The 25,848-nt window shown below is 36.5% G+C and overlaps 1 protein-coding gene across 1 annotated transcript; it reads right to left on the bottom strand.

Annotated features, from left to right (window-relative positions):
• Positions 1-2,176: 2,176 nt before the first annotated feature.
• On the bottom strand, positions 2,177-9,266 carry LOC139123302 (uncharacterized). Its single transcript, XM_070689457.1, has 3 exons — positions 8,757-9,266; positions 7,887-8,189; positions 2,177-2,460 (listed from the first exon to the last, which is right to left on the bottom strand). The coding sequence occupies exons 1-3, from the start codon at positions 8,824-8,826 to the stop codon at positions 2,177-2,179; spliced, it is 657 nt and encodes a 218-aa protein (XP_070545558.1). The 5' UTR covers positions 8,827-9,266.
• Positions 9,267-25,848: the final 16,582 nt, after the last annotated feature.

Raw genomic sequence — 25,848 nt, 5'->3', positions numbered from 1 at the left:
ATATTCCTAAACTGTGATGTACGCTTCATAACAATATACTATAGCCATGATATTATTATTATTATTATTATTATTATTATTATTATTATTATTATTATTGATATGGCAAGTGGCCAGACAACTTTGAATCCAAAAAAAATGCATTTATACAATTGAACTAATGAGGACGTTATTCATAAAACCCCGATCAACAAGCAATTCAGTACCATGCCCTTGCTAGTTTAGTAACTGAAATTTACAGAAAGCACGAATTAGAAAGCGAAAAACCAAATCTCTACTCTTTTCTCTTGCAAGGTAAGATACATGACTGTTAGAATCTCTGCAATCGTCTGTCTATTGTACTGAAAATAATAAAACTTCTTGTCTGCTACAAAAAGTCACCTTACAACTTCAAAAAGACTGAAAAGAGCGATTCGACCTAACTGTAGCCCCTGAAGGCTACGTCAGATTCCAAAGCAAACTTACAAGACTTGAAGATTGTTACTGAAAAATTGTTAGCTAAAATATCACATTTCTCGAGTCATATGTAGACGATTGCTTTGTGCTTACTTTAATATTGGCAAAACGTTACACAGAGTGGTTTCACAAACTTGAACTAGCAGTACGCCAGTTTCGAATCACAAACAAACGTGAACAAGGTCATGTTTCATTTGTCATGACGGAAATTGAATGAATTATTCACACCATTGTTTAAAGGGAAGTCTCAATGAAAATAATGCGCACTGAAATTCACTAAATTATCGAAAATTGCTACAGCTTCAAATTTCTATGACATCTCTCAGTTGTCTTGCGCGCACGCATTTACGCGTTCAGTCCTGTTGATACAACCAACGCCCTCTACCCATGAACTTGGGTTGTGTCCTGCCAGACTGCCTGCCACATGCTGTGTTAAATCATGATAAAGTCTGATCAGCGGTGCTGGCTCTCTAATTTATGTCTTTCTAAGTGTCAGAATCTATAACTATTGAGTGGAAATATTGTCATCCCAGATCAAAAGAAACATCTGACACCGGATATACAAGTATTTTTTTCAAATTCTATTTTGCACGCACAATTGTTGATTTGCCCCAATCTAGTGGAGTTAGGTTCAGGTGGGAGCAGTAATATTGTACTCCGTATTTCAGACACCGATCACGTCAAAATTGTACATATTTCTACCTTTAAACTGTTGAAGATAACTCATCTATGTCATATTTGTACCCAAGAAGTGAGGCGACTGTCACAAATATGCATCGTTCATTCAATATTTTGTCAAAATATTTGACCCTTTCAACTTAGTTTCAGCGGTTCACAGAACGGCATCACGCAGGGTCTTGCGTGTCTATACCGAAACCTAACTTGATTGTGAGGCACCCATTGTCAAAGTTCTTGAATTTTCTAAGTGAAAATTATCAGAAAATAACATCATTTGGGCTTATACTTACTCTAGACATGAGAGGACATCAACATAGAATAATGTTTACAAAATCTGTCTTTTTAAATGTGAAAAATAGATGGCTTTTTTAGAATATAAACATGATGTAGACAGCGCGATTCATTCGTCGTCACACTTGAATGATAATCGTAAAATTACTTTGCGCCAAATGCTTTCACAGAAATGCAATATTTTGATGAAATGCAGACATACACATCATCTTGGTGTTTTATGGCTACTTAGAAAATACTGTGATGTGTTTGTCATGAACCCTCTAACACAGATTCTGTCCCGGCTGACTGCAATGTACTAGGGGCAGCTCACTTTACCTTGGAATAGATTACGTCTCCACGTTCCATCTCTACTCCACATCGAAATCCTATCATTGCCGAAATCACAAATATAAACATTGTCAGCACCATCAACGGCAATGCTGCGTGGGAAGTACAGCTGACTATCGCCTTGACCGAACTGACCGAATTGGTACAGGAAATTGAACTGACTATCAAACACTTGATGCGTGTCCAGTTACAGTCAGACACCATGATGACATCCCTACTGTTGACAGCGACAAAGTAGGGGTGGTTGAATCGTGAATGGCCTTGACCTAGTAGACTACCAAACTGTTGAACAAAGCGACCATTCCTGGTGTACTTAAGTAACCTATGATATTTGACATCAGTGACCAGAACAAATTCTCTCGAGAGAGCTATGCACCTGGGATCTGTTTTTCTCGGTAAAGTAATTATTCTTATAACTTTATTATTTTGATTGCAACAATAATTTGCAATTATTGTCATCAAGGATGTTGTAGTTGTTGTCTTGAGAGACTGCTACAGACACTGGCTGGAATGGTTTGACCAACAGACGGCTGAAACTTCCCAGGACCTTTTCACATGTGTATTCTTTGTTCAGTATCTGAACAACGTTGTTGCCTTTGTCACACACCAGAAGTTTGTCATTATGAAATGTTAAACCACATGGATCGTTGAACTTCTGTCCCGGACTAGGGCCTTGACCCTCGAGTTTGAATTTTGACCAGCCATCTGTAAGGTCAAAGGTTAAAACATGCACATCAGACATCGGAGTGGAATGTCAATACATTTGCCATGTAATAAACTGTTCTCACAAAGACAGCTTGAAAGTGAGAAGAGATATTAAAACAAATCAAAGTGCATGAAAAGGGATATTCAACAAGGTAAATGCTCAATTTTACTTATCTTTGTAATTCCAATTTTAATGTCCTTTTGCCATGGCAACAATGTAAATTTGTGTTTCGTAACAGTTGCCGTGCTTTTTCATCATGCTAGACCGAGAATAGAAATGGCATGTTTGCATTTACATGTACTGTTGGTACATTTCTTTGATTTTTATGTGGAAGGCTAAATGTGTTGGATTATTGAATGTCTGGAATTGGAACCTTGACCTGTCAGACTCAATTTTTTTCCAGCTGACCACAGGGTCAAAGAAGTCAAAGGTTAAAACTTACAAATCAGTTGTGTAAAGCTGTGTTTGCTGATGGTTTGTACCGGTACACAGAGATATTGATACAAATCGAAGTTCAATATGACAAAGCCACACCGTAAATCCTCACTTTACTGAATTTCACTACTGTCCTTTACCATGGCAACAATACATATCTGTGCTACATAAAATTATCTCTCTCAGAATGTAAGAAATACAATCCCTTACTGTACATTCAAACAAAGGTTTTATTGCAAGACACATGTTATGCATAAATATCACATCTCTGACAGTTTTATGGAAGGCTAAACCTATTTGGTCATTAAACTAGTTTGTCCTGGATTTTAACCTTACATATTTTTAGTTGACTGCGCAAGATCAAAGGTCAAAAGCAAATAAACATAGTGAAATTGAAATATATGTCATAACACTAAGCTGTTTGCTGATGTAGCTTTAATTTGAGAATAGATATTGATATCAAACTAGCACAATGGCAATTTAATACAGTCAATTCTAATCTTCACTAATTTTTGTTATTTTAATATTTAAATGCCTATTTACTATGGCAACAACATTCATGTATAATTCATAAAACTTACTCTGTCAAACTAAGAAATGCCATTGTTCTAACTTAGAACTCATTTGTTTTGGAATAGATACACTCAATGAGTTTTGCTTACAACCACTAAATTGAGGAAGGCCATGATGCCATGGCAACACTTGTAGATTTCAGTTGAAAATGCAATATTAACTTATATCTCTCTTGTTAGTCGTGTTCAAGTCAAAATTCTTTCACTAACATTTATGAATGACAGCAAACTTTATCTCTGTTATTAATTCATTCATCACGTGACAGGATTTGAATAATTTTTAGTCCCCACGGACATCGTCCGGGGGGGGGGGGACTTATAGGTTTGGTCATGTCCGTGCGTGCGTGCGTGTGTGCGTGCGTGCGTGTGTGCGTCCGTTCACACAGATATCTCAGAGATGCCCAGGTCAATTTCTTTCAAACTTTGCACAAGGATAGTACCCTACCCCATACAGATGCACGTCGATTTGTTTCACAATGCGATCAATTTGGCCGTGTTAGAGGACTTTTTAGTTTTCACCTCCATAGACTCCCATGTATAAGGCAGTCTCCATAGACTCCCATGTATAAGGCAGTCCATAGACTCCCATGTATAAGGCAGTCCATAGACTCCCATGTATAAGGCCAAGAAAAATAAAAATTTAGTTTCTCATCGTATTCATATTGCAAAAAGGATGCAGTGACACAGTTTTTAGTCCCCACAGATGAAGTCCAGGGGGCTTATAGATTGGGTCATGTCCGTCCATGAGTCCATCTGTGAGTCCATCCGTTCACGCAGATATCTCAGATATTTTGACAAAATGTCATGTGACCTTGGTGACCTTTGACCTCAAATATATATATATGTCCATAACTCGGTAACCACAAGTGCTACACCCTTCATATATGGTATGATGGGACAGCTTATGACGCCACATATTGTACCTCATTAATTATGCGTATATCTAATTTTGAGCGAGCCAATAGAGCTAGAGGTCTGATTTTTGGTATATAGGGATAACTTAGCAATACAATTTTTTTGACAAAATGTCACGTGACCTCGGTGACCTTTGACCTCAAATATACATATTTGTCCATAACTCAGTAACCACAAGTGCTACTACCTTCATGTATGGTATGATGGGACACTCTATGACGCCACATATTGTACCTCATTAATTATGTGCATATCTAATTTTGAGCGAGCCAATAGAGCTAGAGGTCTGATTTTGGTACAGGGATAACTTAGCAATACAATTTTTTTTGACAAAATGTAATGTGACCTTGGTGACCTTTGACCTCAATATACATATTTGTCCATAACTCAGTAACCACAAGTGCTACTACCTTCATGTATGGTATGATGGGACACTCTATGACGCCACATATTGTACCTCATTAATTATGTGCATATCTAATTTTGAGCGAGCCAATAGAGCTAGAGGTCAGATTTTTGGTATATAGAGATAACTTAGCAATACAATTTTTTTGACAAAATGTCACGTGACCTCGGTGACCTTTGACCTCAAATATACATATTTGTCCATAACTCAGTAACCACAAGTGGTACACCCTTCATATATGGTATGATGGGACACCTTATGATGCCACATATTGCACCTTATTAATTATGTGCATATCTAATTTTGAGCGAGCCAATAGAGCTAGAGGTCTGATTTTTGGTATATAGGGATAACTTAGCAATACAATTTTTTTGACAAAATGTCACATGACCTCGATGACCTTTGACCTCAAATATACATGTTTGTCCATAACTCAGTAACCACAAGTGGTACACCCTTCATATATGGTATGATGGGAGACCTTATGATGCTTCATACTGTACCTCATTAATTATGCGTATATCTAATTCTGAGCAAACCCATAGAGCTGGATGTCTGTCATACATATGCACATAGATTTGTTCTGTGATACGATCCAATAAGGCCGCCATGTGGCCATTTTATTACGATTTTTTCATGTCCTGAACTACAGCTCAGACATGTATCAAGCGAATTTATTCAAAAGTGTTTTATCACAGACCTAATGAAGAGGATTCTATCCTCTCTGAGGACCTGTAAACAAGTACTACCCATGAACAAGTGGGGACTGTGTCATCAATGATGACTTGTTCAAAATAATCATCAATAATATCTTTCCTGGTATGCTGTCTAGTTTTAAAATATAAATTTATTAGCTTCCCTTGTGACAAATAAAGTAAGTCTTCCTTCAATCAACACCATAACACCAGTGGAGCAGGGAGAATTTTACATCTTCATTTTTGTATGTTTGTAATGTATTACAAATTTTTTGCCATGGTAACAAGATATCTTTAATCTTCTAATTTTTTTTCTACTGGCCATTTTTAATATGGGAAACAATGGATTTTGTATTAATTAAATTATTCTCTTCATTTTGCTGAAAGGTCCTAATATGATGCATGATCATGTGCTGGATGGTCCCTACATTTCTTGCATATTATTTAGAAACAGCAAAGGTCTCGGTTGTACGGCATACAGATTCTGGGACACTTTGGCCCTTCTGCCATATATCTTCAGTCAACGAAATAGACTCTCTCACAGCCCCTCGCTGGCTACACCTTAGTCAACACTAGTCCCCAGTTTCGCTATGCTATATAGCACAGCTGGCTCGGTGAGGGTCGCTTGTTAGAATGACCGTAGAGGGTGCATACATGCATAGCGAACGAAGGGGCTAGCTGTGAGAGAGTCTCAATTAACAAAACTGCCATCAGGGCTTAAGATATCATTAAATGACATCTGTATTGATGTGCCAGTCAATTATAATTTTCCCCTGATACTTTCAGGATGATAAGTATTATGCACTTGAGGTGGTTAGCAAGTGAACGTTACCATGGTTCCCCTCAAGTGGTAAGTCTATGTTTATCTGATTAGGGGACAACAGATTTGTTACCTTAGTTCCCAGATCATTCACCAATATTCCCCAACCCTAGCAAATATACATCAGTCTCAATGAAGGATAGATTTAACAGTGTAGATTTGTCAGTATTGATAATGTGCAGTTTTTCTGATATACAAAGATTACATCACTTGCCTATGCTATATATATAGTAGCTCGATGCTTTAATGATTGACCACGAAATGTCAAAGACTTTGTCATTGTAAACAAACGTTCTGAGTGGTTCAAAATGTCCCCACCAAAACAAATGTTATTTATCAAATTTAAACACCTACAAATAGAATGATTTCATCACATTCATATATGTATAAGAGTGTCAACTAGGAATCCTTTTACTTCTATCTGAGGATTGCAGGATATGCATGAAACTTAAGCAATAGATTTCATTACTTTGGACTTGAAGTAATTTGTTTATTTATAACGCTCTGCCTAGCATTGACCACTGTCCGTGATCTTCTGGTACACGAGGACATCTATATACTTCGATATATATGTCGCTCAAATTTGATCAAATTGGTACATACCAAAGATCAACAATAAGTGTTATTTCTATCTGTTCAGTGCAGGAAAATTATACGTTGATGTTATGACAATTTCTGCACAGTACAACCAGAAAAACAACAAGAAATATTTAAACCAGAAAATTAAGAATGACAAAAGTAAATAAGGTCTGAAACTTTAGGTACTGTCTTAAAGGTCAACTTTAGCAACATGCATAGCAGAGAATTTTTCACCCATGGATGTACAAAAATAGACATCCATGGTTTCAGCAGATCTGTTAATATGTCACAGTTCATAAACAATGACAGGATATGACAAATTAGCTGTTTCAGTTACTGCTACCACTCCAAAACATAATAGGTACCCTGCATACAAATAGATTAAAGGTCAAAATCCTCTTATTCAGATGTGTGGGCTGATTCAGTTCACTGCCACCACTCCTGCACACTTGCAATATTTCCCTTTTTCTTACCTCATTTGCACATTTTTGACACTGATGTGTTCATTTGAACAAATTTACATCTCAACCCCTACATCTACCTGTACACCAAATACTGAGACGGTAGCTTTGGCAGTATGGGAGCCTTTGTGTGTGGCGTACATACATCCGCACATACATACCCACAAATATACAGACATACAGACGCCACTCAGACTCATCATATAAGCTCTTTTTGGTATTTATATATAAAACCAAATATGAGCTAAAAACTAATCTGTTTCAATAAATTTCCAGTTAGGTGCTCTCTTCATACAGAGAACATGTAGCGGTGCTGTCAACTAAAATTTTAGAATTGTTATACACAGCAGAACAACAAATGTAACTTACTAATCAAATAAGCTGAGCATAACATTAAGTGAGAAATGTCACTTCTTTTTCAATCTGTTCAATTTTATCTGTATGAATTCAAACTTCTAAGCCTTTTCAGATCACCATATGTGAAAAATCCAGTCAGAGTATCAGCATTTGTGTTGAATGTAAAAATCGTCCAGTACACTTACCTGAGGGACCTTTCATCACACACGGCCTGAGATTTGACTGCTTGGTTTCAGTAGCCTTTGTTTCTCTCTTTGTAACCAGGACTTCTTTTGTTGGCTGACGATGTTTGGCTCGTACTACAAGGGGTTCAGGCTGTGTCTGTTTCTTTTTATCACCAAGTTCTCGTCCTCCAATCACTTTAAGTCCATTGTTACCAGTTTGTTTAGTCGTACGTCTCTCTTCCCTTTGCACCAGAAGTTGATTGTGAGTGATTGGCTCCACCCTATCTCCATCTTTCCTCCGTACGTCAGATTTTATTGGTTTATCTGCAGATATTAATATAGTCAATTCCTACAACATATTTGTAGCTTCAGGTGCTTTTTAAGAACTGCGCATGTCGTATTTAATTATCCTCATTGAGTCCTGTTCACCTCTAGCAATAAAATCTTGCTCAAGTATTGAAAAAAAAACTGACAGAAATCTTGTGTTACTGCTACCTATTGAAAAAAGCACTCAAATATCAGTTTTAACTGTAATAAGAAGGAAGTTTATATTATCAACTTGACCCACCATTTTCATTTGTTGCATTTTAATTTTATCAAGTAATTTTTCACAGAGCATATTAATTTGTTATTCAGCTCTACACCTGTTGACATCCAGGTCTTGTCGAACACCATGTGCTCTGTCCTTTCTGACTTTAAAATAACAAACTTTCTGAGCAATTTTCAGTGAGTTATTTGCTATCATATCTGGCATATACTTCTCCAGTGCTGACTCTTAGTGATAACATCTTATGATCTGGTGATGAGTAGTCAAAACAATACATTAATGACATAGTAGTATTTGACATGTATCACAGTAGATTCTAATTTAGTACGTACTACAGTTATTACCACAGAATCTTGGCTGATTCATTCTGAAGTGCTGTGTTGACATATTCTCATTGTATTCTGCAATTGTCATGGTTCATGATCTTGCAAGATTCTCACTACTTTATGAGACTGTATGCAGGCATTGCAGTAGAACTGTCCATCACAGTCACCACACCAGTACTTGGCCGGTTTCTTACACCCTTCACACACTGTAGTACGGATCCTTTGAGGAGGGACATTGCTGCTGATAACCTCCAAAAGGTCATTAAGAATCGATTGTTGGTGATAGCTGGTACCCCTCCAGAGGGTAAAGGCCATTGATTCTTGCAGGTGGGACATATCAGCTGACCATTGTTTGCTTTGACCCATTTTGTGAGACAATGTTCACAAAATGTGTGATGACAAGGCAGTATTTTCGGTGACTTAAAACGTTCCATACAAATTGCACACAGCAATACCTTGTTATCAATGTCAGTCAGCAGTCTTTCTCTGGGGTCTAATGATGAAGCCATGACTGTATTTGGTCAGAGTTCACTGAAAATGACAAACAAAAATGATTCATGTATAAATTGTGTGGCAGGTGTCTGTGTGAATATCTTACAGTTCATTTGGCTCAACAACTTTTCATGCTATGCTGAATATTTCTCTATCAGCATGGCATGCATTAATTAAGGTCTGTAGTATGAGAGATTTTGGTTACTTATTTCAGTCATTTCGTGGTACCTACTTGTATACCTATCAACTGAAATCAGTATCTGAGATGACACAGTAGTTCAGTTACCCACATCATGTGCTTTTGAACTTTTATAAAATATGTTGAAAACCTCAATTGTACTAGCAATGTTTTTGTGTTTTATGTCTCTATGACATGCATTTAGGTCAGTTTTGTTCATTTTTCTTGCAATTAATTTCCTGGTACCATGCATGTCAAAATCTGCATACCTACATGCCAGTATGACAGTAAATATACTTAAATCTGTGTTTTTAACATTACTTCTGTAAATTTTTTCCAACGCAATGATATTAGTGCCAGATATGTTGAAAATCTTAATCATGTTTTAGTAATGTATCATTTCCCTATCTACATGTATGTGTGACTGGTGATTGGGTGTGTCTTTCCCATAACAGTTGCACTATGCTGTAATATTGTTGAAACACTCATAAAATTACTGGTTGAACTTGTACCTCTTGCAAATGTAGAATGACTGTTTGTTTTTACAGGAAAGTTGCAGTATAACAGTAACACCAAACACAAGCATATGGTACTGTTCAACTAATATGCAAATGTACACTGTCCTCCCATACCATACGTGACCTTCAAAAGACCGCATATTTCTCTACTTTCAGTGACACATATTGAAAACTCAAACCTTGGATGTGAAATACGTAATGTACATTTTGAAACTTACCTGAACTCTTCGTGTTCGACTAATTCTTACGTATCAAAATGACCAAATTTAGGAATAGCACAAGCGGCTCTCTAATCTTCCACTGACAAACTACAGAAATCTGATTAGCATATAAATAGAAGAGCATGTATCAGCAGAACCAATATGACCCTAACTGACCTTTACACAACAGCTTTTTCATGACAACCTCCCTGGCAACAAAAGATAGCCAACCCTTTACTGCTGGCTGTATTTTTACCAGATTTGTCAACACATTAACATGCCATGCTGATGTGTAAATTCAGTAAACAATGAAAGACTATATATAGATCATTTCAATTGACCTCAAACAGTAACATTCTCTTTCTGCCTTTGCCTCCTGACAGTCACGATGGCTTGTCAGCAGAGAAACCATACTTTATGTCCAACAATAACTCAGATAACCTGAGATCAGTATTCCACATACATTAATGTTGAAAGCAAAAGATTGCTTTCCAGACCACACTACAGTACATGTTCATGCATGCATCGAGTTTCAGCCAATATTTTGTGAACAAGATAATCGATACCTGCAAAAAATGGACTCTACCAATGCTGATTCATTGTTCTTAAACTTAGATGTCATCGGTACATCCATTTTCTCGTCCTTCTGGCTGACAACTGGTGAAGAACTGAGCTGTCATCATGCATGCAATCACCTTTCGAATACCTTGACCCAACTCCCAGAGCCTTGTTGAAGAAATGCAAGATACTTAATACTCTCCTTTATAACTTTCACTGTTACTCTCTCATTTTAGTCGGATAACCTACATTATTTAAGTCGGCTGTTGCCACGTCTCACCACTACTCAAGAATGCTTCACTTGACAGTAATCAATCTGAGAAACTATCTTTCAGAATCAAATCGTTTCTTCCTAATATGAAGGAAACTCTTGTCTCTGCTTAAATCAGGGCGTATATCACGTTTAACTCGCTACAGGAATCATTGCAATCTGGCTTCAGAAAGTTTCACAGTACTGACTGCTCTAATCCAAGTTCATATAATGGTGTCTGCCTGTCTCTTATTCCATTTACTCTTAACATAATACCTTCTTGATTTAATTGCCAGCTGCTTTTGACACAACCACAATCTGCTTCTATATTTACTTTCAAAGCTTTGAATTACAGATGTCGTGCTTCAATGGTTTAAATCCTATCTCACTGATAGATACCATATGCAAAATATACATTCATCAATTCTCCTAAATTTTTAATTCTACATTCAAGATGAATCAGTGAGTCGAAGATTATGCTGGAGGAAGTGAATTCCCATACTCATCACAATATATGCATGGGTTGTATTTCAAACCCAGTACAAAATTCAATGTACCCTGGGTCGCAAAATATGAATCCAGTGATCCATTTAACGGATGGATACGGCAAGTTTTCAATCAGGTTCGAACCCACAACATACGGCATCAGTCGCCTAGCGGAGAGGCAACAGAGAGAACTGCTCGGCTAATCTCAACTTTCAAAAAAGAGTGTTCATTAGATGCAAGCATGAGGTGTAACGTCTGCGTAAGTTTCTGCACACTGCAGAAACTTACGCAGAAACAACTTAGCCGGCTATTGAACCACTCTTCATGCAATTGATCTGTTGTCAGAAGGATGTTGAGTGTACGTTGACTTCAGTCTTTTCATTGAGAAATATGTAAGGAAGGTTTCAGTTAGTGTGGCAATGAGAAGGCATTCCAAGTGACAGCATCTCTCAAATATGTCAGGATAGTTATAATATCAGACTTCTATATATATTTGTAGTTTACGTAAAATTACCCCAGGTGAGTGTTATTTTCGACAAGTTGCTTGTGTATACATACTCATTTTAATGCCTGTTGAGGAAATGAATTTTGGTCGTTTGATTTTGTTGGTGAAAATCCAAATTTATTGTCAACATCACCCACAAAACTTTTGTATGGTTCACATGCAACATTCTTTGAAATTCTACAGTACAAAGTATTTATCATTTTATTCGACAATCATAGTTTTTTGCATATACTCAGGTATTAGTTGAAGCTTAACCAATGCCTGAATGAATCGAAATAGGCCAAATTGACAAGGATTGTAAAACATCCTATTTTGTGTTGTGGAAATGTCAAGAGTTTTCTTGCAATACAAGTTTGGCTTGTCAGAAATTCAAGATTTTGTAATTTTGTAAATGAAAACATTAAAGCGATAATGTACCTGCTCCCAGCCCATAATGGACAAAAGCAAATTGTGTATGAGGCGAAGCCAGTTGCATTAGGGAATTCCGAGTTTGCTTGCAACCATTATGGGCCCGGAGGTGGTACATTATTGCCAGTGTTTTATAGTTTTGGCGATGACAAGGAATTTGTAGATGTAATAAATCATCTGAGGCCACAATACTGGATAATCAGATACAGTATCAGTAATAATTTGGGGAGTGAAGTCACAAAATTCACTGGCATTGACAAATTAGGTTTAATATAATACAACATATAAGATATCCTATATGGAATGTTTTAATCAAATACAGAATCTGATTCAGTTGGCCCTTCGATGGTTGTCCACACCAGTGTACCATTTGCACAGGAATATATGAAAACCAGGAGATATGAAGTCCAAGCACTTAGGATGATGCATTGAAATGAAGATTTTCCAGATTTGCCAGAACCTTAAATGTCTAAGATGAAAATATTCACAGGTGAGATATTGCAATGGCAAAAAAAGGTAGTACGTTTTATTGAGGGAGTGAAAATTGGCCACACGATTTGCTGTTTGTTCGAAGTAGAATTTTAAGAAAACTGAGCTGTGGTTTTCACATTAACATGCGTTTCAAATATTCACAAAAGCCCTCTTCAAAACTGCTGTTTTTTCAATTGTTTGTTCTGAACTTTGTCAGTAGTATAAAAGTTGTTTGTGCTTTTCTAACTTCTTCTTTTCCAAAATCTGTAATGTAGGTATTTACGGGGTAAAAGGTCGACCTGGAATTGTTGTTGTCAAGGAGACTCCGTCTTACAGTCCTGCTGGACGGAGATGCATTCACACATTCTAATATCGATGGCTGTATATCATCAGCTAAAACTCTGAGAGAAACTTTTGGCCTTTCTGAAATCAATCAGTAAACTTTGATGCTACAGTCGATTCTAGAAACTCTCACAGTGGTTCATAAAACTTAGAATTTGTGTCCCAGTCAAGGCATATTTCACCTTAATTTTGCTCTCGTCTTACAAAAGAACGGAATGAAAATATTTGTTTATATAAAATTACAACACCTTTACTATTATTATCATTATAAACTCTTCATTTCAGATTCATAGAAAACAATAGCAAAACAAACAACAAACAAAATGCATTAAAGTTGCCTACTTAAGTACTCCTCAAAGCACTTTACATAACACTGATGAAGATAAAAATGGTAACCACTCACTAGTTACTTGAGAGATGTAATCTACTCAGCAAACTTAGAGATTTTTCCTGTTTTAAACCCGAACTGGAGATCAGCGGTCAGCAGACAATCCATGCAGTGATGTAGCAATACTTTCTCAAAGCAGTTTAGAAACTGTCGTTAACAGCTACTGTTGTAGCGACTGGGCAATAATAATATTTGTCAAAAATGTTGACATGCACTTGGATTGTTTGTAATAGGAACGAAAACTATGGCCACTTGTTGCTAAGGAACAACACCATAAATTAAAATGGCTGTGAAAATAAGTAAAAGGAAAAAAGAACACAAACTCTAGGGGGAACAAAATTCAGACACCCACGTGTTATCCCATCAGTACCTGAAGACACACAAGTTTTAAGGTTTTGAATTAATCATTAATTTCTTCTGGATACACATCAGTCATCACTGAACTTGTTATGAGAAATAAAAAGTTTAAAATTGTCTTGCAATGGCTTTTCCACATACAACATCACCAGTATGACTAATCCATCGATAATGATGGAGCTGGTGTTCTAACTTTATGCTTAGCAATCTCTTGAATCACTCTTTAAATTTTTAGATGAGGCATTTGCATCCAGTTCTTTGTCCACATTTAAAGTTAATGACTGAGCATATCTCTATGACACTTAGGATATTTTAGAGTAAAAATGACGCTTTTACAGACCTACTGACCTGACAGTCCATATCAATTGGAAATTGTTTTTTTAACTTATACTATACAGACCAATGCGGTGTGATTGCAATGACTGTGAATGACCTTTTTCCAGGAAAACAATATTAATGAATCTTAGAAGTAGGAAACTTGAATTAATTTCAAGACAAGGACTAGCTTTATGTAATTTCGTATATTGGGAAAACAGATCATGGATAAGCACATCAGAAGACCCGGTTTTATGGAGCTTGATACAATGCTGCTTTGGGACAGATTTAGATAAAGAAAGCTGAAGTTTTGGACTGTCATTACCATGGGCTTCATAATCATCAAATAGCTCTACTTGTGAGTTCAACAAATCTACACTGATCTTGAATTGAAATTCGCCTCTAGAGGGCGCACTACATGTTACGGTTTTGGTCGATTTCTGACTTGACAGGTTGTAGTAGCCATGATTATTCACACTAAGTTTGATGCTACCATACATTTTCATATCTGTCTCTCCAGATGAACAAATGTTCAAAACTAGACAGGAATCCTCACCTGGCGCTGCATCAATGTCTAAAAACTTTCCTATACCACAAACAGAAAACATGTTGTGCTGTTTTGATAGGCTATAAAGTGCACCTTTAGATTTCAATATACAATTTTCACTCCTACCCATTACAGCAATACCTTCAGAACTGAAGTACACATGATCTACATTCTTGTCTGAATAAGTGATTTCCCATATCCCTTTGCTGAAATTTTTCATTTTCTGTGGAAAAAGTGCCGCACAATATGTTGAATTCTTAATGGCATGCTGAAGTTCTTGCATATGTGTTTGTGGCAAGTCATAAAAGATTCTTCTTTTGTCGACATGATTGCGAAGATACATCAGTGCCTGCATGTCAACTCTGTGATGAGAATGAGACCAAATTGTTAGTGTAAAAGAATTCTTCACACCTAGCAACCACAGCAATGGTTCCAAGGATGTCGTCAACCAGGCAGCGCAGACAGCAAAAGTGATATCTTGTGGAAGATTGTAGACATACTTTAAAATATCAAAGACCATCTGCCATGTGTATATTTGACCTTGTGTGCTGATGTCCCATTTACATCGCCATCCGACAGAGAGAGTTGCAGACGGGAAATTTTCACAGCACACTACAACAAACTTGGTGGCATTCACTGGTTCACAATCTGCATATGGCCCTTTCACAATGTCAGCATTCAGCCACAGAGGGCGCCTGTGGGCTGACAGTTGATCCTTGTATTTGATCAACACTTTTAAGGATGGCTCCAGGGCTGCAGTTTCTTTAAAATCAAGTTTTATCCCTTTGTTTGTCTTCAGAATACTGTTCACCCATGTTCCAGGGTTATGTCACTGTCTTTTGCCGGAGGATGGGCCATAATGGGGATTCCAGACCTGTCCAACAAAACGTCTGCGTCAAGCAGATCACAGTCACCTTTAACGATACCAGAAAAGAAAGATTGACTAAGTATTAACAAACAATGGTTATACACAATGTGCAGTTCATCTTCCATCAGAAACTGTTTCATATATCAATTTAAGAAAAAAACACAGTATTGATGATCATCATGAGACTGCGTACAGTTTTCAAACCTTGCAACAAATTTAAATCTGGTGACAAAACACTGCTGAGGCCAGGAAGAAAAAATAAATTGTTCATCGGAATCGCCGCTTCTACTTGGCATATTTGGAATTTTTTTTTTTTGATGGCGGCAAATTCTTACTTCCGCATTACAATATTTTTAGTACTGCCGCTGGTGGCACCCTGCACTTTGTCGGGTATTCGAGGGCACGGGAGTTTGAATGAGACTTCCGACGTGTTGGATTTAGTTGACCGCCAACACGTTGTTGTGACCACAGGTTATTGTAACATTGCTTGGATAGTCGTTCGAGGCGTGATGAGGCGGCGAGGCGCGAGGCAGGCGGCGCAGGTCGCCGTTTACTTGGAAAAAAAGTTACTTTTTCCAAGTAAACGGCGACCTGCGGCCGCCCACCTCGAACGACTATCCAAGCAACGTTACGATAACCTGTGGTTGTGACGTCTGAATTTGGCGAATCACAACGCCAAAGTGGGTCGATTTGGCCAGAAATTTCCTGGTTTTGTAAAGGTTAGTACATGTCACATCATGAGTATTAATTTGATCGCCAACATTCGACGTGATGGCCAACAGTTAGTTCCAAAGACGCTATTCTGTGTTTGTCCTAATGTTACGTTCGGCGATTTGTTCAACAAGATCGTGACAGAAGATGGACGGTGCATCGATTGAATGAAAATTGCATCGAAAGTATAAAAATTTACGGCAATGACAAAACACATGGTTGCGTCGATGTTAAAGTACGATCTGAATGATGACTATATATGTGTACAGTGTTGTTAGACCATTGTGTGAAATGTGTAGAGACAGTGGTAAAGAGGCCAAAACAGGGAAAGTAAAATGAAAAAACTCAGATGCTAGGTCCCATCAGGACAATATTAAAGGACAATACTGAATTGTTGGATTTCAGTGATTTGCTGTACATTTCAGTTTTACTCTGAGAGAATTTTGAAATACTCAGAATATGTTGTGCAAACACTAACTGTGAATGTAATGGCCTATGTTATTGTTGGGAAATATAGTATTGAATTCAGTTACCAGTATCAGTGTTTCTTGTTTGAGATATTTCTGGTAAAAGGGAAACAATTATCTTGCCTTGCCTGCGTCTGTGCCAAAATGCCAGAGAACCGCGTTTACCCTTCGGCCTAAAAAAAAGATAAAAAAAAAATTTTCGCTCGCCGCTCCTGAACTTGGTCCAAAAAATCCGATGAACAAGATTTTTTTCTTCTCTGTCCTAAAGCATTTTGTTTTTTTTTCAAATCAAACTTCGCAGCAGTTGACATGCAGTTGTCATTAGAAGTGTGCATCATCAAATCATTGCACATTTTCTGTCAAATCTGATGATAAAATGTAATCTGTTCCATCTATAATTTTACCTGCATTTTTTATATCTTATTTATTTTTTTTAGCATTTTTTGTGACATTTTTAAAAATACTTTCTTTGCTGTTTTTTGATGGGATCCTTTATTCTAGATTTTAAGCTTGCTTGTTTTTATCGATTGGTTTTAATTACACTCTTTCCTCTGAGTTATTTTGTATTTTCTTCGAAGTTTTTATTTCTTCCAGTAATTTTCTGCAATGTACAGACCACTACACAAGGTGTGTAGTGGTCTTTAAACAATAAAATATTATTATTATTATTATTATTATTATATTATTATCTGAATTTCATTACAACTTCCATCAGTGTTCATTCAGAAATGTACGTTCTATTCCAAGAAATAAAAATACATTAACCATATACATTATAAATGTCAGTTTCTTAGCAGATAAACTACATATGAAGGCGTTACTTCCTCATTGATTATACAGTATATGATCAATGCATGTGATAAATGTTGAATGACTGGGCAAAGCCATTAGCCCTTAGATTCTAACATTTCTAAACTGTGTCACTTTTGGAATATTTGGAAATTTCTTAAAGTCAGCCCAATATACATATCAGCTGTAATAAATATCAGACCTTAGACCTATGTACATATCAGCCCTATACATATCAGCCCTATACATATATCAGCCCTATACATATCAGCCCTATACATATCAGCCCTATGTACATATCAGCCCTATACACATCAGCCCTGTATATATCAGCCCTATACACATCAGCCCTATACATATCAGCCCTATGTACATATCAGCCCTACACATATCAGCCCTATGTACATATCAGCCCTAAACTATCGGCCCTATATATACATATCATATACATATCAGCCCAATACATTTGGCCTTATATATATTAGCATTTCAAATTTACTTGAAGAGTCTTCATTAAATGACAAGTCAAAATGGCTGTGACAGCAAATGGCAAAATTCCATCCAGCAGAGCCAGCAGAGAAATTGTAAGTAGTATGATCGATACATCCATCGTCTATCCTTTCCTTGCCCATTACCCCTAAATGGTCATTAAGTCATACCATTAGAAACGACAGAGTTGTACAACTTTATTTCAACACACTGCCAAATTTGTAACATCAAATGAAATCAGTCATGATTTTCACCTGACTTGGTTTTGAACCTGAGATTAGAATTCCTTCATACAGAATTCCTCACACAGTGATACCAAATCTGCGATCAAGTTGCGCAGTCATATTTTCAGGTCGAGCTTTATGGATTGTGGTACGACGGTAGAACATAACAGTAAGTTTTTAATTCATGCAACAGCTCCCGTTGCAGTTGTTTTTACTGGGTTCTCTATACCTGAAAGCAAAAACATTGCAGATATACCTACTTTGTAATGCCTCATTCAGCTTTTCAGTGCTATTTACAGCATGGGCCCAGGTTAAGTCCAATCCATCCACATCACCAGGTCTATGAAACACTTCAGCCATGTTTACTTGACACAGCCAAACTCACTCCTGCAACAATACAAAAGTTTTCGAACAGAAGATTACATGGAAGTTATACAAAGTGGTGAGAATCATTTAGCTTTCACCATCAAAGTTTGTTTTAATTAGATACCAAACAGTTGCATTGATCAAAGGCCTTTCACTCATAACTTCCGGGCAACTGGATACAAATCATGATTCTGATTACGAAACCTTGATTAATCACATACTCTAGCTATCAAGATTTTCTTCAGATATATACATTGAAGTCTAAAAGTGCTCTGTGATCAGAGGTACGTATTACCCAACACTGATTTACTCTTGGCTATCCAACGGTCGGCTGACAGTGTGTGGGGATAAAATATGATCCTCATAATGAGTAATGATCAACATACTATAATCCCCTCCCATCTTCGAAACTGGCGAGTCCCTGAAATAGGAATTACACCAGTTTTCGCTGTATTTGTGTATTGCATGTAAAGAATTAAACTGTAGTCTGGTTCCCTGCCCCGGTGCACTCTCAGGGCATGGAATTACTTAAAAGCTCTACAAGACTTCAGGTCAGGCCTTATATTCACAGGCGCTCCTTAGCTTGGTAGTCTGCTAAATAGATCGATTTTCGGCTCGATCTATCGATCCGGTAGTCGATATGCCTGCAACTGCAACCTAAAAACTCACTTTAGGTTGCAGTGGCAGGCATTTCGATTGCCGGATCGATAGATCGAGCCGGAAATCGATCTATTAGCAGACTACCCAGGTAAGGAGCACCTGTGCTTATATTCTAGGTGACCTAGACCCTCTGCTGGGAGTGTCATCGTCTCCGTCCCGTGAAAGGGCCGGGTACCGGCGAGTCGAGAGTCTGGCTTTCAGTTTCAGGTCAGACCGGAGCCTGGCCGGAGGTACCAAAGACTCACCTGTGACTTCCGGCTTCCGGATTCGAGTGGTTGTGTCTGTGTTATTGTCAGAGTGGTGCGGCATGGCAACCCATTGTGCATTCTGTGATAAAAGCACCAAACTTGGCTCAGATGTGTCTTAATATGTGCTGAACAAATTCAGATACCGAGCCACTGAAAATCTACCAAAGCGTTGCCATGGCAACCGTTTTTTCAAAATGGCTGCCAGACAGGTATTTCTCACCCAGTAAATGTCAACTACATAAGTCGTTGGGTAACTTTAGGTTGAATAATTTCAATAAGAAACTGTGAAAAGAGTAATTTGAAATTTTTTTTAAATTTCCTTCACCACCTGACTTGTTGAACGGGTAAATACAGGCAAAAAACACAATTCTTATGCATACAATGCACGGTATTCGATCCTATAAAAGGATGACGCTACCTCAGCAGTCAAGATATGTTAGGCCGTGGGCCAGAGGGGTCTACTTGCACCCCCAGGATAACAAACCTATCTTTTTAGAAGCCTTGGGATCTCTACAATACGAAATAGAATTTTGACAGAAAAAATATAGGGATGCAATAACTGTTATGGTCGACTTTTGAAAGGTACCACAAAATAACCATTTTGCTATCCATGTGCTTTTTTCTTGTAGTACTTGTAAGTCATCTGCTAAGTTTTTTTAACGTAATCTGACTTGTCGGATATCATTAGAATGGAAATTTATTCCTCTTTAAAATGACATATGTAATATGCAATATCTTCGATAGATTTTTTATGAAATGGGACCAAAACTTACCCAATACCCCAAAAATCTGAAATTCTACCAATTTTTTACCTTGGCATAACACAAAAGGCAATGCTTTGTATGACATCTGTTTATTTGCTACAAGGACATGTCAAAATGTGAAATAGACTTTTGATAGGAAAAATATTGGGATGCTATAGGTCTACCGGTCATACTTTGAAGGGTACCGCAAAATTACAGTATTGCCAACTCGCATGCATTTTCGTTTAACCTGTCTTCTTGTAAGTCATCTGCTGAGCTTACTTTTTTACATAACCTAGCTTGTGGGCTAACATTGGAAAGGGATTTTATTCTTCTTTTAGACGACATATTTTAATATGCAATATCTTCCATAGCTTTTATAAAATATGACCAAAACTTACCCTATACCCCAAACTTTATATTGCAAATTACTGTCACTGTTTATCTCAAATTCTACCAATTTTTACGCTAAACATATTAAAAGAGCAATTCTCTATATGCAATCTGTTTTATTTGCTACGGAGACATATCAAAATATGAAAGAGACTTTTAACAGAAAAAGCATTGGAAAAGGGAACTGTAAAGTCAAAGTATTGCGAATCGCATCTTTTTTGTTAAACGTCAAATTCTACCATTTTTTAACCTAGACATATAATAAAGGGTAATGCCTTGTATGAAATCTGTTTTATTTGCTATAAGAACCTGTCACAATTACGAAATAGACTTTTGGGCAATGCCTTGTGTGAAATATGTTTTATTTGCTACGAGGCCATGTCACAAATATGAAATAGACTTTTAACTGAAAAAATATTGGGACGCAACAGCTGTCACAGTCATATGTTGAAGGGTACCGCAAAATCACGATTTCGAGACCCACGAACATTTTTGTTAAACCTGTCTTGTTTAAGTCATATGCCGAGCCTAACTTATACATAACCTGGTTGTGGGGTATCATTAGTAAAGCGATTTATTTTTCTTTAAGGTGACCTTTTGTAATATACAAATATCCGTTACAGTTTTCATGAAATAGGACCAAGACTTACCTAATACCCAAAAAGATTACATTTCAATTTACGGTTTATCTTACGTTCTACCATTTGTTTTTGCTCCACACAATACAGAAGGCAATATAATGCTTATATGAAATCCGTTTTGTTTGTATCAGATATATTTCAAAATATGAAGTGAACTTAATATAATTTAGTCGCCATTGGAATCATATTTCTAGGGGTACACAGATACGGCAAATTTCCTGAAACATATATTTTTTTATCAAACACTTCTTTATGAAAGAAGTCAGCCAAAATCATAGTCACGGATGTTCTCAAAATATTATCAGCATCGCATATTAAATTATTTTGTTTCAAGTTTGTTTTGTAAGATTTGACCTGAAAAGTTCTTTTGTGGAACTCTAATTAAATATTTTTGGCAGAACAATTTTTGAAAACTAATTATGGTATGTGTTCTACTCGCTGTAATGGAGATGAAAAAAGAAAGGCATTATACTGAATTATACAACCAACTGAATGACAAGCAAGGTGCGGAATTGAGCCTTTAAAGGTTTTGTTTTCTAAACTGTATCAATGAGCACAGCTAATTCAACAGTTTAGCTGATCCAATAATCGTTTCTAAGCATTATACATTACATCAAAATTACCTGGGCGTTCCTGAAGAAAAACTTGTATAGATATATCCGAAAGCTGGACTTTCTTCATAAACAAAATATTATGGAATAGATATACCTGATATTTAGCTGCTCTAATTATCGTTTCTAAACTTCATAAATTAGCAAAAGTGTCTAAAGATATGTCATATAGCTTGGCTTTCTTCATTAACAAAAACAGGGATATGTCCAATATTTACCTGCTCTAATGATAATTTCTGAACTTCATAAAGAAGCAGAAATTTAGCTAGCCATTCTTAAGCAATTTATGACATTCTTCAGTAAAATATTTTCAGGATATATCCGATATTGAACCTATCTAATTATCGTTTCTAATCTTTAAGAATTAAATCAAAGGATGTTCTATAGTTTAAAAGCATGTATCTGATACTTGATCGATCTAATTATTGCTTCTACACTCAGTATACTTTATAAAGTAGTTCAGATTTAGCTGGGCTGACATGTTCAAAACGTTCAAAATTTGGTAATAGCTTTTCTGTAATTGTGTGTTACTGAATGTGCAAATGATTTATTGTGAATACTGAAGGTTTATGTTTCAATCTGGACTGGAGTGTCACTGTTTGTATAGGAACTCCGAAGGTTCCCATTTGATCAGATAATTGGCCAGCCAACACTACCTTGCTTAGGTCTTGGGTGTATGTGTCAAGTGGATAAAAAGAAAATGATTGGCAAATATTTAGGATTGCCGTTTAAACTTGTTGTCTTAGCCTATGTAAACAGCATGGAAAGGAATAAAATACTCGCCAGCTGACTAGCCATGTAAAAGCAAGCAGAGATCCGGGGAGTGCCAAGCACGGACATGACGGACAAAAGTGCAGCATTGTGTTTTAGCTTTGCTTTCCCTACCTTTCATGTTTGTTAAAACAAAAGAAAGTGGAGTAATACAATTTAATTTATGGTGCCACGTTTTTGCATTTCAACAACAAATTATGTACGACCAAGAAATTAGTACCAAAATATACCATGTTCAAAATATTATAGGCATGAATCCATATATATATTTATGCAATAGACCATTGACATTGAAATAACTCTAAAACCAATATCTAAATTATGAAATAGATATCAAATTACACAAGATCAGTTTCATGTGAAATGAATTATGAAAGGTAATGTATAAAATATAGTACATATAGCCAAAAAATAATGTAAAAATATGATCGTGTTCTCCACGTGGTCAAAATTTAAACAGCTGCACTTATGTACTAATTGTAGTTACATGATAAATTTCTAACATTGCCAATTATGGGGATATAGAAGAGATTTCCGCCCAAAATGTTATTGTTTTTAAAGTTAAAACTAGAAGGTTTGTTATACAGTAAATATTGTGCTTTTTGGTATGTAGGCCTACGCGTGAATGTAGATGAACAAGAGTGAGAGATTGGGTTAAATTCCCCACATGTCAGGCCTCGTGATTTAACACCCGCAGAACTTGTCACTGGCTGACTTATAAAAATTAGAAAAGATAATTAGTCAATGTCAAAATATTGTTATTCAATATTTCTACTCAAGAACACTCCATCCATTGGAAGAACATGGAACAGGCTGTTTTTACACTTGGACGCATCATACTCTCCCCACCACAGCCATGGGTCGATCTAGGCCTATTTGCAAAACCTGGTGAGTGTCGCACGTACCAGCTACAACTCTAAAATGCTTAAAACTGGTGCATCAATGATTACAAATAAGAATAAAATGTAAAAAAAATTCTGAATAGTACCTTCTGATAGTCTAACTACACAGAACACTGACAGCTGATCATCGTATAAAATATTCAATTTGACAATTTTGAATCTTCCACTTTTGCCTTGTTGCAAACATATTGTCAATAACTTTATTAAGAGACCCGTTTTTTCTGGTAAAATGAAATTATAAAACAATAAAAATGCAAATAGTAATCTTAATATGCATTTATGATGGTAATACATCCACTATTCACTGCCACTCCGTAAGAGCAGCAACTACGGGATTTTACAGTAGGAATTGATGGTCGTCATATTTCAAAATGGCCGCCACACCAGAATCAGACTCTACCTGTGAGGGATCGGTATTAAAATTGATTTTAAAACAAAAAATAATGCAAATGGTAATCTTAAAAGGCATTTATAATGGAAATACGTCCTTTATCCTCCACAGAATCATCTGTACAGCAGCAACTATGGGATTTTATAGTGACTGATGGTCGCCATATTTAAAAATGGCCGCCACACCAGAACGAGGCTCAACCCGTGGTGGCTCGGTATCCAAATCGTTTATATCATGATAATCTACATTCGTACCAAATTTCATGCTTTCAGTATACAAGAGTAATTTGACCTATTTCTACAAGTAATCGATATCTTAGTCTTAATGACAAATTGGAATTTTCAAAGGGGAGGCACTGTCCAAAGTTTCCGAATGCTCTCAAATGAAGGCTGAACTAATGTTGTTGTCAGACTCGAGATCAGAATGTCTCATTTTACTGCAAAGGTGAAAAGAACCAAAGCCATTTGTTGAAGTATAATGTTTGTAACTCCTGATTCTTTATATACGTTTAACAATTTTCGTAACAGTAAATAACAAGCATTTAAAAAGCTTTGATGTTTTTTGACACTGTCGCAAAACTGTATACTATGACATCGAAAGAAAATGACACAATATACCAGATCACTCGATAAGAAGATATCATAAGATGTACGGCAACACAGTCGGGTACCAAAGGATACCTGAATTAAGGTAGAATGCGCCTCGAAGACAGATATTTGGACTCTCAAACTTTTACGATTCTTTTCTGATCTACAACTTCTGAGTGCTCATTTTAACTCTCTTGGCGTAAGAAAACTTTTTATCCTCTTATTTAATCGAAAATCAAAAATTGAATTTTTTTCTCCATAGAGTTAACACGAGGGGCGGCCATTTTGAATGTCAGATATCGATAAATCTTGGGTGATTTGTTTCTCTAGAACCAAAATTTACACGATGGCGCCAATTTTCATTCGTGATTTTAAAAGGGGACAGTTGTAAGATTCCTTGAGGAAAGTATGAGCAAAAAGTCCATCTTTCATTTCGAGGCGCATGCTACCTTCATTTATTTATTTATTTATTAACCTTGTTTAACGAGGGTAGCCTGGTAAGCTTCAGTAAAGATGCTTATCTTCCCCAGGGCCCTCAGATGAACATACAAACTGATACAAAGCAGAACAACATGAAACATGACTAACAAAACTAGAACATACAATGCGCAGAAAAAAGTGGCCAGGAGTACACCCTGCACACAGGAGAAAAAAAATGCACAATCACACTAGATAACAAAAACAAATTTGACAAGAAAACTAAAACTCACAAACACAAAAATTATACCCAATAAGCTTTCAGGTAAGCAGTTTTAAAACTGCTCAATGAGTTACTAGATCTTATATTTAAATCGACATTATTCCACTGATTGGCACTATTTACAGTAAACCCTTTTCGATAAAAATCCTTATTTGTTGCAGGAACCACCTAACAATTTTCGCATCTTAGATCTTGTAACTCTTTTATGATCAATTTCGGTAAAAGACTTGTCATATATTGCGGTGCAAGATTATTTACACATTTCAAAACCATACAAACATTCTTATAAACTATTCTATCTGGTAATGGCATTATATGCATTGTTTTAAATAAATGCTCGGTCGAAGCATTATACCTTGCATCACACATCACTCTGATAGCACGTTTATGAATCTTATGCAACCCTTTCATAAACGTTGATGCTCCCCATAAATGACAACAGTAATCCAAGTGTGTTAAAATATAGCTATTATAAAAAGTTTCCTTATAGTAGGTAAAAACTGTCTTATTCTCTTGAGCAAAGCAATATTACTA

This window comes from Ptychodera flava, chromosome 22 (assembly GCF_041260155.1).
Source record: "Ptychodera flava strain L36383 chromosome 22, AS_Pfla_20210202, whole genome shotgun sequence".
Classification (NCBI taxonomy): domain Eukaryota; kingdom Metazoa; phylum Hemichordata; class Enteropneusta; family Ptychoderidae; genus Ptychodera; species Ptychodera flava.
This window is presented reverse-complemented; position numbering and strand designations above follow the sequence as displayed.

Coding starts and splice junctions, on each gene's coding strand:
- LOC139123302 (XM_070689457.1), bottom strand. CDS start 8,826: ATGACAATTGCAGAATACAATGAGAATATGTCAACACAGCACTTCAGA. Junction 8,190..8,756: donor GAATCAGCCAAGATTCTGTG/GTAATAACTGTA, acceptor TAATATCTGCAG/ATAAACCAATAAAATCTGAC. Junction 2,461..7,886: donor TGTGATGAAAGGTCCCTCAG/GTAAGTGTACTG, acceptor TTGACCTTACAG/ATGGCTGGTCAAAATTCAAA.